The sequence below is a fragment of the Poecilia mexicana genome, unplaced genomic scaffold (genome assembly GCF_051168715.1).
Source record: "Poecilia mexicana isolate PSO_F unplaced genomic scaffold, ASM5116871v1 scaffold_9, whole genome shotgun sequence".
NCBI lineage: Eukaryota > Metazoa > Chordata > Actinopteri > Cyprinodontiformes > Poeciliidae > Poecilia > Poecilia mexicana.
Genome location: NW_028263378.1, coordinates 30,518,417 through 30,530,829, shown reverse-complemented (window position 1 = coordinate 30,530,829; position 12,413 = coordinate 30,518,417). Strand labels below are relative to the sequence as shown.

The 12,413-nt window shown below is 41.9% G+C and overlaps 1 protein-coding gene across 2 annotated transcripts in view; it reads left to right on the top strand.

Annotated features, from left to right (window-relative positions):
- The window catches only part of tncb (tenascin Cb), a 64,639-nt gene that overhangs the window by 14,973 nt on the left and 37,253 nt on the right, over positions 1–12,413 (top strand). For both annotated transcript variants that reach the window (XM_015013565.2, XM_015013563.2), the window contains exons 2-5: positions 4,044–4,606; positions 7,023–8,615; positions 11,578–11,841; positions 11,922–12,037. In XM_015013565.2, coding sequence (XP_014869051.2) covers positions 4,108–4,606; positions 7,023–8,615; positions 11,578–11,841; positions 11,922–12,037 — 2,472 coding nt within the window. In that variant the 5' untranslated portion in view covers positions 4,044–4,107. The remainder of the gene's footprint in view (positions 1–4,043; positions 4,607–7,022; positions 8,616–11,577; positions 11,842–11,921; positions 12,038–12,413) is intronic.

Below are 12,413 nucleotides of genomic sequence, written 5' to 3'. Positions count from 1 at the left end.
CCGAAACTAGATAGTCTAGGCTAGCTAGTCCAGCCTATCTTCCTATAATAGGCTGGACTGTCTATGACTGAAATGTGGTGTGAAAGCAGGAAAACCTGTGTTAAGAAAACAAAACAACATTCCGTAGCGCTTGCTCCACCTTTAACTGATGAAGCTGGAATTGCAGAATCAAAGGAAAGTGTCTCTGCAGAGGATTTCCATCAAATTCCAGTCCTCAAGGGTCAGTGCAAATTAGATGTCTCTTTTCAACACATCTGAGTCATAGCTGGACTTTGTAGAATGTTAGTGCATGAGGAGGTTAATTCAATCTTTTGATTCAGGCGTGTTGGACTTGGGGACGTTGACAGGTTGCAGGACACCGGCCCTCAAGGACTGGAGGTTGACACCCTGCCTGGGGTTTCCTCAGGGCTGAGCTTGGGTTCCTAATCTAAGCTTTTGAAACACATTCAGTGCTTCAAACTTAAACATAGTTGTTGTGTGCTGTCCTCTGTGTGGTATTTTGTTCATCAGACTCATCTGATCAATGTATGTCTCAGACTAGATGAACTCAGTAGGACTAAAAACAAAGGTCTGAGACACTTTTCAGATTTTTCTTTTTTTTTTAATGTTTTGAAACCGTATTTACCATGGCAACAATTATTCACTATCGTGTTTTTCTGTCACACTAATTATTGGCTAAAACATATTGCAGTTTGTGAATCTAACGTGTCAAAATGTAAAGACACTGCCCACTTCTTCTTGCCTGCATATTCATGGAGCGGGGGAAGATGGAGGAACATGGGGGTTGGGTAGACAGGAGGCTGAAGCTGTGAGGTTCTTCAGCTGCATTAATCACATGTGAGACCAGAATGAAGTGGTGGTGAGATATATATATATATATATATATATATATATATATATATATATATATATATATATATATATATATATATATATATATATATATATATATATATATATATATATATATGTGGTGTCATGAGATGCTGAGGAGAAAATCAAATCCAATCTTCCATTCTCCACCTCAGGCTTAAAATGAACAATGCCCAGTATACACAGCCTACCTCCTGTCTGCTTAGGAGGACATTTTTAAGCTGGCTGCTGGCAGCAGCTGTTAACCTTTAGAGCTGCCAAGGCACACAGCAGTTTTATTGGAGGAAGAAAACGATCAGAGTCAGCGTCTCTGCAAGGTGTATAAAGAGTACAATTATGGAAACCAGGTTTTCTCAAGAAAAAAATGATGAGGAATCGGGTCTGCATGCTCAGTTCCTCTCCACACTGTGGTTGCATTTCTGACAAACAGTTTGTGATGTTGATGTCCAACTTTTCAATTATGATTCACACTATAGAGACGTAGCTGCTTTAAATGTTAACCTCTTTGCAAAGCTGAATTTGACATTTCTGAAAAAGAACAAGCATATAGAAAAAACAGTGTAGTATAACACCTGCTTAAACGGGCAGTATTATGTCAATTATTTTTAACTTTACATTATGTTATAATGTTATTCTCTCACCTGGAGTGTTGCTGTTATTCTTTCACGGATGTTTGAGAAATCTTTTAATCTCCCATGGCAACCATTGAGCTGTGTAAAACACCTGGGTGGACCTACAGCTCTCCCTTCAAGGAGCTGCAGGTTCTAAGCTTCAGAGCTGCAGCTCCTACCACTCAGCTCCTTCAGACTAGCCTGTAGCAATTAGCAAACACCTGGTGGAACTCTTCGTCTTCTGAGCTCATTATATCAGCTACTCAGTACAATGTTGGTAAAAATGTTGTTAAAGGGCTAATAGAGGAGCCATGTTGTGATGACGTCCTGAAGGCAGAGTTTCAGAAAGAGCAGGAGTTTTTAAAGAGAAAGAGGCCCAATTTCAAAGCTTTAAATTGTGAAGTCAAATTTCTTTTCTGTCATATTCGGTCTATAGAGCATTTTATAATAACAGAAGTTAACGTACTTCTAGTTACTTCATTGTACTATTAAAATGGCAGTATGTGACCGGAAAACACATAATACTGCCCTTTTAAGCCTCATCCCATTCATGCATGAAGTCCAGTAAAGATGTCTCCTGTAAAGCTATAATGACCATCATCTTGGGCTCACAGGCTAATAGAGGAACCCAGAAGCCTTGTGAAATGGTCCAGGAATGCTCAGCAGCCGGTGTGTGGCATTAACAAGCGCTTGTTGCATTTACAGGAAGCCCACAGATGGTTTAACCACACACCGACATTAATCTGCCAGTTTGGACTGTGGTTTGGACCTGAGAGAGCAGAAGAGGCTCGTTGCCTTGCAGGTGTTGCCGTGGCTATTTCTGTCCCAGCAACTGTTCTGAACCTAGTCAGAAAAAATAAGTCTTTGCATAGAGCTTCCAGGTAACATGCCACAACTGAAGTAATTGCTGCTTTCTGTCCTTGAAGGAATTGAGAAGAGAAAATCAGACTTTATCCACTAAATGTGTGTCTTCTCCATTGGGAGCAGGGGCGTCTCATGGGTCAGAGGCAGGAATGGGATCAGAGGTGTCCCTTTGTCAGGGAGGACAGATGGAGGTTAATTGTTTTTAGTGGGATATGTCTCACTCCAGCTGTTCTCCCTGCTGAGGAATGAACATGTGTGATTGAGGGCAGTGTTGTAAAAATGAATGATTAAAAACAAGCCAGAAAAGAAAACATGCAACATAGTTTGTGTAAAATGTGTTTCACCATGCAGGGTGTGTACTTAAAGAACAAGTTTAAGTTACTTATCAGACACAGAGGTTCAGAGTGTTACATACATAACTAAATATAAATAAATATGTGAATCCAGAATGATATTTGACATTAACGTCCCTAGGTAATTTGGACAAATCAGTGTTCTAAATTTCTTGTTTGTATATATATATATATATATATATATATATATATTTTTTTTTTTTTTACAAAAAAACAACTAAAAACATATTCTCCTAAAGCAGTTTTGATGTGTTTGGGATCATTGTCCAGTCGGATGATGCTTGAGTCGTTTCATCTTTATTTCCTCTCACAGTCGAAACCTTCGCAGTTCATGTTGATTCCAAACTGCAGTGTGGATAGGACCACTGGAGTTACAACATCGTCTTGTTTTTTTCATGGTTCCATCTGGCCCCTGGTCCACCATGTGGTCCATCGTGTTTAATCTGAGGGTAATACTTTGGGTAAAACTTTGACACGGTTTGGACTACCAGCCAGACGATGTTCCTGAATACTTCAGAAGTGGTTTGGGGCTATGAGAAGAGGCTAAAAGTCGACCTGAGGAGTGTTTTAAATTTGGGGATCAACAAAATCACCAACAAATAAAACATGAGCACCCAAGAGTTGGTCTTAAAACTCACTGAAGTTGTATGTTTAAAAGGACTTTTTTGAGCTTTACATTATAATGTTATTCCCTCATAAAAAGCATACCTGGAGTGTTGTTTTGATTCTTTCATGCATGTTTAAAGTCTCCATGGCAAATATTCAGCTGTGCAAAACACCTAGGTGGATCTTGCTCTGCCGTCGAAGCGCAGCTCTTCCTTTGAACTGCAGCTTCCAGGCTTCCACCTCACAGAGTAGCTGCCCCATTCAGCTCCTTCAGACTAGCCAGTAGCAATTAGCAAACACCTTGTGGAACTGTTACTTCTCAGTACCACATTGGTAAAAACATTGTTAAAAGGTTAATAGAGAAGACATGTTGTGAAGATATCCTGCTACAAGTTTCAGAAAGAGAAGGAGTTTCTTGAAGAGACAATATTAAGGCATTAAATTACAAAGTCAAATTTCTTTTAAAACATCTTTGATATGTATATAGTACATTTATAGCAACTGATGGTGAAATATTTACTTGGTTGTGCTATAAAATGGCGTTATGTGCCTGGAAAAAACATAATGCTGCCCCTTGAATAGTCATTCTACCATAAAATTGAATGATTCAAATACATCATTAAAATGCATTCATTGCCATCATGAGTGCATGGAAACTTTTGAGCAGTGTTGCTGCTGCAAAGTTATCTGCTTGCTAAAAGTAATGTCTCCATGTGTTTGTCCTGTTTTTCTACAGATCTAAAAGCAGTGCACAGCCACCCTTTTACACTCATCTGCTACCTTCTCTGAGACTGCAGTCTATGGGTGTCACCATGGGGACGAATGGTTTCCTCTTCAGCTGCCTCACCACAGCTGTACTGATCCAACTCTCCACCGCCGGCCTGGTCAAGACGGTCATCCGCCACCGGAGGGAGACCCTGATGCCCAAGAAAACCCAAGAGAACCTGACTCTCCCCCATCCCGACCAGCCTGTCGTGTTCAACCACGTCTACAACATCAACGTCCCCTCCACCTCCCTCTGCTCTGTGGACCTCGACTCGCCTGGAGGGGGCGGTGTCAAGCACAAGAGCGCCTCGATGGACATGCAGAGCACCGAACACATGGAGCACACCGTCGATGGCGACAACCAGATCGTTTTCACTCACCGTATCAACATCCCCAAACAAGCCTGTGGCTGTGACAACCAGCTGCCGGACATCAAAGACATCCTGAACAGACTGGAGATGTTGGAGTCTGAGCTGTCTAGTCTGAGGGAGCAGTGCACCAGTGGAGCTGGCTGTTGTGGAGCTCAGGCTACAGGTACGTCTGCAGCTGTCTAATACACAAACCAAGATCAAAGATTGCCATTAAGATTAAGTGATAGAGCAACAACGCCACCCACTCCACCCGACTGCCTGCAAACATGACCCCCTGCCTGTCCCTCTCCACTGTCCATTATGTTTGATGAAATCCCTAGAACTGAAATAACAGGACAATAAATCACCAACAATCAGACTAATCAAAAGAAAAGAATCTGCCAAATACTTCTGCACCACTGGCTCTGAATGAAATACTTGTGAGCTTCAGTTCAACCTGGACCAGCAAATGGTTGAACTTATTCACAGGTACATAATCTGTGAATAAGAGAACATTGCTCTGATACTTTCTGACAGCTCAGGTACATTTGTGTCTCTCAGTCTTTGCTTTGTGTTGGCAAGGCAAGTTTGTGTCTGTAACGCATGTCAGCAACAAAAAAATTCAAGGTTTTTCACAAGATGAAAACATAAAACAACAAAAAAGCAAGAAACATGACATTATCCAACAATGTTCCACTTGTATACTGTTCCATAACAGTGTACAACACCACCTGCTAGCTGCACCAGTGGGTTGTGCAGGTGACACATGATTTATTGTATTTTGTGCATTGCAAAAAATGCTTTGCATGCTGGAGCTGTCTGACCAGCTTTTATAGATCCCACCACTTTGTGTTGGTATCATTGCAGAGTATGGGGATTGCTCCAAACATGATGCCTTAATGTCATACCACAGAGTTCAATCTCTGTCTCATTAGACCAGAGAATGTTCCTGATGGTCTGAAATCATTCAGGTGTTGTTCCTAAACTCCAGACTTGCTGCCAGGAGCCTTTTATTAAGGAGTTGCCTTCATCTGGCCGCCCTACCATACAGGCTGATTGGTGGATTGCTGCAGAGATGGTTTTCCTTCTGGAAGGTTATCCTCTCTCCACAGATGAATCCTGCAGCTCTAACAGTGACCATCAGGTTCTCGGTCTCTTCTCCCTCGATCACTCAGTTCAGACGGCCGGTCAGCTCTAGGAAGAGTCCTGCTGGTTCCAAACTTCTTCCATTGACCAATGTTGGAGGCCGTAATGTTTGCATTGTAGTGTTTCTGGATCCTTCCTCAGATTTTATGCCTCAATACAGTCCTGTCTCTGAGGTCTAGAGACAGTTCCTCTGATTTAGTGCTTGCTGTTTGACCTCTGACTTTACATGGACAGGTGTATGCCATTCCAAACCAAGTCCAATCAACTGAATTTACCACAGACAGACTCCAGTTGAGCTGTAGAAACATTTGAAGGCTTATCAGAGATGACGCAGCAATATTGAGCTTTGTCAACAAACACTGGGAAAACTAGTGAAAATGTAATTGTTTTTGTTTATTTTTAATAAATTTTCAAAACAATTCCATATTTCATAAAGCGGTATTTGAGAGGAAAGTGATTCATTTAATACAATTAGGAATAAGACTGTTACATAACAACATGTGGAAAAAGTGAAGTGTTGTGATACTTTGATAGTACTGGTGCACTGTATGCACTACTTTTTGTTGGACACATAAAACAATGTGAGGCACTGTACGTGGACAGCAATAAAATGTATTTGATGCCCTAAAACGCTTCCCTAACCTAACCAATGATGGTCCAGTAGGAAAGAAAATGACGTTACAGGAAGAGATAAAAAAACAGCAACTGCAAGTCCAAACCAGATAACCATTTTACTGGTGATGTATCTTCTCCTAAGGGAGTCATCTGAATTTGTATCCTGACGTTAATGTGGATATCTGTAGAATTTGCTGTTGGTTTTACTATAGGTGCAGCCAACAGTTAGCAGAGAAGTTCAGATGGCAGGAAGCATCTGTAGAGGACAGAATGCATTAAAATGTCAGCATGAAACAAAGTGGAAATTACAATGTGTTCTAAGTTTGTACTTTGTCTTCTTTCTTTATGGATAATTGAACTTTGATTTTTTTTTAGTAAGCATGCAAAAAGCATAAAAAAACAACAACTAGGAAACGTAAATGAATTTGTTTTTGTGATTATGCATTTCTAGATGCTAAGCTATGCACCACTCGTTTATGTGTTTTGGATATATCTTGAGGTATTTACAAGTACCTCATGAGTAAAAGTCTGTAAAGTAGTTGGTCTGTTTGTTAGTAAAAAAAACAAACAAAAAAAAACATCCATGACATTTACAACCAGTGTGTGTAACTTGGGAAAACAGAAGGTTTTTCTTTTAAGCAAGAATTCAGCAGATTTGAATTGGGCCTTTGTTTTAAGACTCTTGTTCCTTGGCTGGTCTTTGATTATAGTCTTCCCAGAGCAGGTTTCAGCAAAGGCTACTGGCAAACTCACCACAGCAAGCTGTCATGTTTGAGCAACTGACATACTTGAATAGCTTTGAAATAAACTTCCTTTTTACTCATCTTGTTTTCCATTAGGAGAGGTGTCTACAAAGCCATTCTGTAACGGACGTGGAAACTGGAGCACGGAGACCTGCAGCTGCTCCTGCGAACCCGGATGGAAGGGCCACAACTGCACGGAGCCTGAGTGCCCCAATGATTGCCAGGACCAGGGTCGCTGTGTGGATGGGAGATGTGAATGCTTTGAGGGCTTCGGCGGGGATGACTGTGGTGTTGAGCTCTGCCTGCTGGACTGTGGCGACTATGGTCACTGTGTTGAAGGGTCCTGTATTTGTGAAGAAGGCTTCATTGGTGAAGACTGTTCTCAGACTAACTGCCTTAACAACTGCCTGGGTCGTGGGCGCTGTGTTGACGACGAGTGCGTTTGTGATGAGCCATATACGGGCTTTGACTGCTCTGAGCTCATCTGTCCTAACGACTGCTTCGACCGAGGACGCTGCATCAATGGAACCTGCGAATGTGAAGAGGGGTTCACTGGAGATGACTGTGGAGAGCTCAGCTGTCCTGAAAACTGCAGCAAACATGGCAAGTGTGTGAACGGCCAATGTAAGTGTGAGATAAACTATGGTGGAGAGGACTGCTCAAAGCTTCTGTGTCCCCAAAACTGCAATGAGAGAGGCCATTGCTTTAATGGGAAGTGCATATGTGATCCTGGCTTTGAAGGTGACGATTGCTCAGTCCTCTCATGCCTTGACAACTGCAGCAACAGGGGTCAGTGCATTAATGGAGAATGCGTTTGCGACATAGGATACGAAGGGGAAGACTGCAGTGAGCTCTCCTGCCCCAACAACTGCCAAGAACAGGGCCGCTGTGTCGATGGGCAGTGCATATGTGAGAAAGGCTTTGCAGGTGAAGACTGCAGTATCAAGACATGTCCTAAAGAATGCCATGGAAGAGGGGATTGCGTAGACGGAAAATGTGTGTGTTTTGTGGGTTTTACGGGAAAAGACTGCAGCGAACTGACCTGCCCGAATGACTGCCTGGACCGCGGTCACTGTGTGGACGGCCAGTGTGTTTGCCACCAGGGTTTCACTGGTGAGGACTGCAGTGAGAAGACGTGCCCCAAGAACTGCCACAACAGAGGCCGCTGTGTAGACGGTCAGTGTGTTTGCCACCAGGGTTTCACAGGCGAAGACTGCCATGACAAGACATGCCCTGAGAACTGCCATGACAGGGGGCGCTGTGTAGAAGGCCAGTGCATTTGTCAGGAAGGGTTCACAGGTGAAGATTGCAGTGAGAAGACGTGCCCAAAGAACTGCCATGACAGAGGCCGCTGTATGGACGGCCAGTGCGTTTGTCAGGAAGGGTTCACAGGCGAAGACTGCAGTGAGAAGACTTGCCCGAATAATTGCCACGACAGAGGCCGCTGTGTTGACGGTCAGTGTGTTTGTCACCAGGGTTTCGTTGGTGAAGACTGCAGTGAGAAGACGTGCCCTAAGAACTGCCTAGAGAGAGGTCACTGCAGAGACGGTGTCTGTGTATGTTATGAAGGTTTCACGGGGCTGGACTGCTCTGCGCTGAGCTGTCCAGAAGACTGCCACCACCAGGGGCGCTGTGAAAATGGAGTGTGTGTCTGTGACGAAGGCTTCATTGGAGAGGACTGCTCTGAAGGTAAGCTGGACCATGGATGTGTAGCTTTCCAAAATATTTGCATTTTTGTAACTCTTACAATCAGTTCTCAAACACAGAGTTCTTAAAAGCCCTTAAAGTAACAGTAGCATTATTTTTCAGTAACAGGAAAAGACTATGTCAGAAGGATAGAAAGGAGATTTTTTAAATATAGTTAACACATATTAAGCATACATTTTTACTTGTATCTTTTTGTAGGTTAGCAATTCTCATCCTTAAAATCTGATTACTAGAGTAGAAATTTAGCATTGACAAATTTCCTTGGAGAAAGCTAGAACTAATTTTGTGGAACAAGAGTAGCAAAAATGTTGACATTGTTTTGTAGGTAGAACATGAGGACCATGTACAGTGGCTAGTCCTCGACAGAGGTATCTTGGGTTTGATTTCTGGTCTCTGGTCACATGCTACATGTCTTCCCCCACTCGCTGCATCCTGTTTCCTGTCAATTTACTGTTCATTAAAGGCCCAAAAAAACTTTCATAAAATGTAACGGTGGAGTCATATGAATTTAAAATAATCTGCAGTTTCTATTTTCTAACTTCAACTGAATTAGATTTTTACAATGACATCTGTTTACAACCATTTGTGGCAACAAAAGGGAGAAATTATTTGAATCCAAATAATATATTATGGGGTTTTGTTGTTTTGTTGAATGTTTTTGCATTTCTAGTGGCCTTTATTTATTCATAGCTAGACCAGAAGGAGAGGAGAGAGAAGGGGAAGGACTGCACTAAGTACTGAAATGAATCCTATGATTAAGTGTAACTAAGCCTGTCTGAAAGCTAAAGCGCACTGGCAAATTTTGAAAAATTACAGCAAAATACATCAACTGAGCAATACCTCAGCTGATAGTTTTGGAGTGAGAATAGTTAGGTCTGAGCATCTTCTGAATTTAGGGCCTGTTTTAGGCTCCACAGAAGAAAGTCACAAACAACAACAACAAAAACGGGGTAACTTGAAGTTCTGGAGAAAGAAACTTTTTCTTTTCTAGTGGGATGGAGATCATCATGCAACTAGTCTGAATACAGTAAGTATTTTGAGTGCAAGGAAAGTTCTTGAGAATCCTCCTCAGCATTTTAGTTTGTTCAACAAATTCCGCTGATAAACAATTGTTCAGATCAGACGGACAAACGAGTCTTTGCTGTTGTCTTTGTGTTGGTGGTTCCACATATAACTATTCCAGTAATAATAGGGTCCTTGTAGTTAAATCAAGAAAAGGATTCACACATCCTCATCTTCCTTAAAAGTGATTTTGAAAAAAAAAAAAAAAAGATATTTAGGGGGAAAAATAAATTAATAATAATAATAATAATAATAATAATAATAATAATATAATCTCTTTTGGCAAAAAATTGACTTGGGTATCATTTTTAGAAATGTGACAAAATATATCTGTGATTCACAAAGAACTGTTTGCAGAAAAAATATATTAGAAGGAAAAACGTTACTTTGTTTATAGAAACATATAAAACTGCAAATCAACTGGATATTTTTTGTGCATTTACTGTTTGATCTGTCTGTCAAATGAAACCTCTAACTGCTCTATGTGGTTTCTAGCAGAGTGAACACAGCTTTCTTTTGTTTTGTGCAGTGCCATTGTACAACCACTGTCATCTCAGTGGACTCCACACTGTTTGGATGAAATCCAATTTAATATAGTCGCTTGACTTACATTGGCAAATCAGAGCAGAAAAGTTTTCATTTGACTGCACAAGTTAATCTGTCCAAGATCCAACATAAAGCATTCAGTTAAAATCTGTCTCAGTAATGAAGCTGTCAGCTCAGGACTTTGGAGTTGATTTCCTCATATGACCAGCTATGCAGTAAATGTATGATTTGGTTTACATTGGCTTTGATTGACCAGTAATGGCTTTGCAAGTTCATGTGGTGAAATGATAAAATGTGGTTCTGGAAAACAGCTTGGGATGAGGGATCCGGAATGAGAGTGGAGGGAACAGTCCGCAGGTTTTTACCAGTCAACAGTGTCCACAATTCAGAAAGTTATAAAAGCTTGAAATGTCCAGAATCCTCCACAATCTTTACCCCCAGTAGAGACATGTAAAAAGCCTTAACCCTTGTGTTTACAAATGGGGTCCAACCGACCCCACACTTATATCACTTGTTTCATTTGCCTCAGTCCTCGTACGCACAATCGTTAAAATAGAACAAGATCATGAACTGACATTGAGAATGAAATATAAAACCATTTATTTCTAATCTTCCTGCTTTCCTGGGTTAAAAATGTGACACAGATGTTAATTTCTCTACGTTACTCTTCAAAATAGGAAGGACAGCAGAGGTCATTCAGAAAAGAGGGATGTGTTTTCTGAATGACCCCCCGCCCCTCCCACTCTTCTTCTCCTGATCTTCATGAGATCAGTGATGAAGAGAAAGTACCCTGCTTAAATTCTAGAGACTTGCATGTTTTGGGTAGATTATTGGTTACTGTTGAAGCACATGATGGAATGTGTCTGTTTGCCTACATGATTTATTCATGACAACTGACAGTTTTTCTCCCCACAAATAGCAACATTTGGTAGCTATAAGTAATGATGTACTAAACATAGAAGTTGACAAACATCAACTTCTATGTTGATGTTTGTCTAACCGTCTCCATTACTGACTTCTGTTTGAATGATAGCGGGATGATGATGTAATTCAAAGAGAGCGGTGACTGTGATTGGTTCCCCTTCTTGCAAGGAGCATAGTGTGTGGCCAATTGCATTTCAGTAAATAAAAACAGCAACAGTGAACTACAAAGCTAAGCAAATAGAAGGAGTAACAGCAAGCTTTCTATAAATGTAGTGGCGATGAAAGCCATAAGTTCCACCCCAAAAAATAAATATGCAAGTAAAGATACTCAAAAAATGTGCTTAAGTACAGACCTTCAGTAAGTCTACTCCCTTACTGTCCACCACTGCTGATCGTCCATGTTTCTCCACAGTCTCACCACCCAAGGACCTGACGGTTGTGGAGGTGACTCCTGAGACGGTGGACCTATCCTGGGAGAATGAAATGCGAGTGACAGAGTACCTGATCACCTACGTGCCCACGGCCCCTGGCGGTCTGGAGCTCGACATGCGGGTACCTGGGGACCAGAAGGAGGCCACCATTCAGGAGCTTGAACCTGGTGTGGAGTACCTGATCAGTGTCTATGCTGTACTCAGCAACAAGAAGAGCGTTCCTGTCAGCGCTCGCGTGGCAACACGTAAGTGAAAGCTCTTCCTGGAGGCTCCCAAAATGCAGCTCGGAAGATATAGGTGCGTTAAGAGTTTTTGTCATGTTCAGATCTCCCCGAGCCCGAGGGTCTTAAGTTTAAGTCAGTTCGAGAGACGTCAGTGGAAGTGCAGTGGGACCCCCTGGATATCCCATTTGATGGTTGGAACCTCATCTTCAGAAACACAGTGAGTCTTCTAAGTTCCCAATGAAAGGAACCTGCTGTGGTTTTGGTAATTACACACATTCTCTTCCAGCCGAAACCCGATATGGCCTGACCTGCTGTAAAACCCTGACTTCAACCCCCACCTCCCATTAGAGCATGCTGCATACATTATGTTGAGAACCCAATGGAAAATGACCTAGCCAAACCAGAGGGTGAAACACAGCAGTTAAAGTTATTAGCAAGGCCTGACAGATCCAATCATTGTACAAGCGTTGGAGGCTGAGGACTTTCTGAGTGAAACTGTTCCAAAGGGAGCTACGGGGATCTGCACAAAGCCACATTCAACTAGAGAAACTCCCTGCCTCCTTTCCAGTCCAAACACCACTAAGAACGTCTTT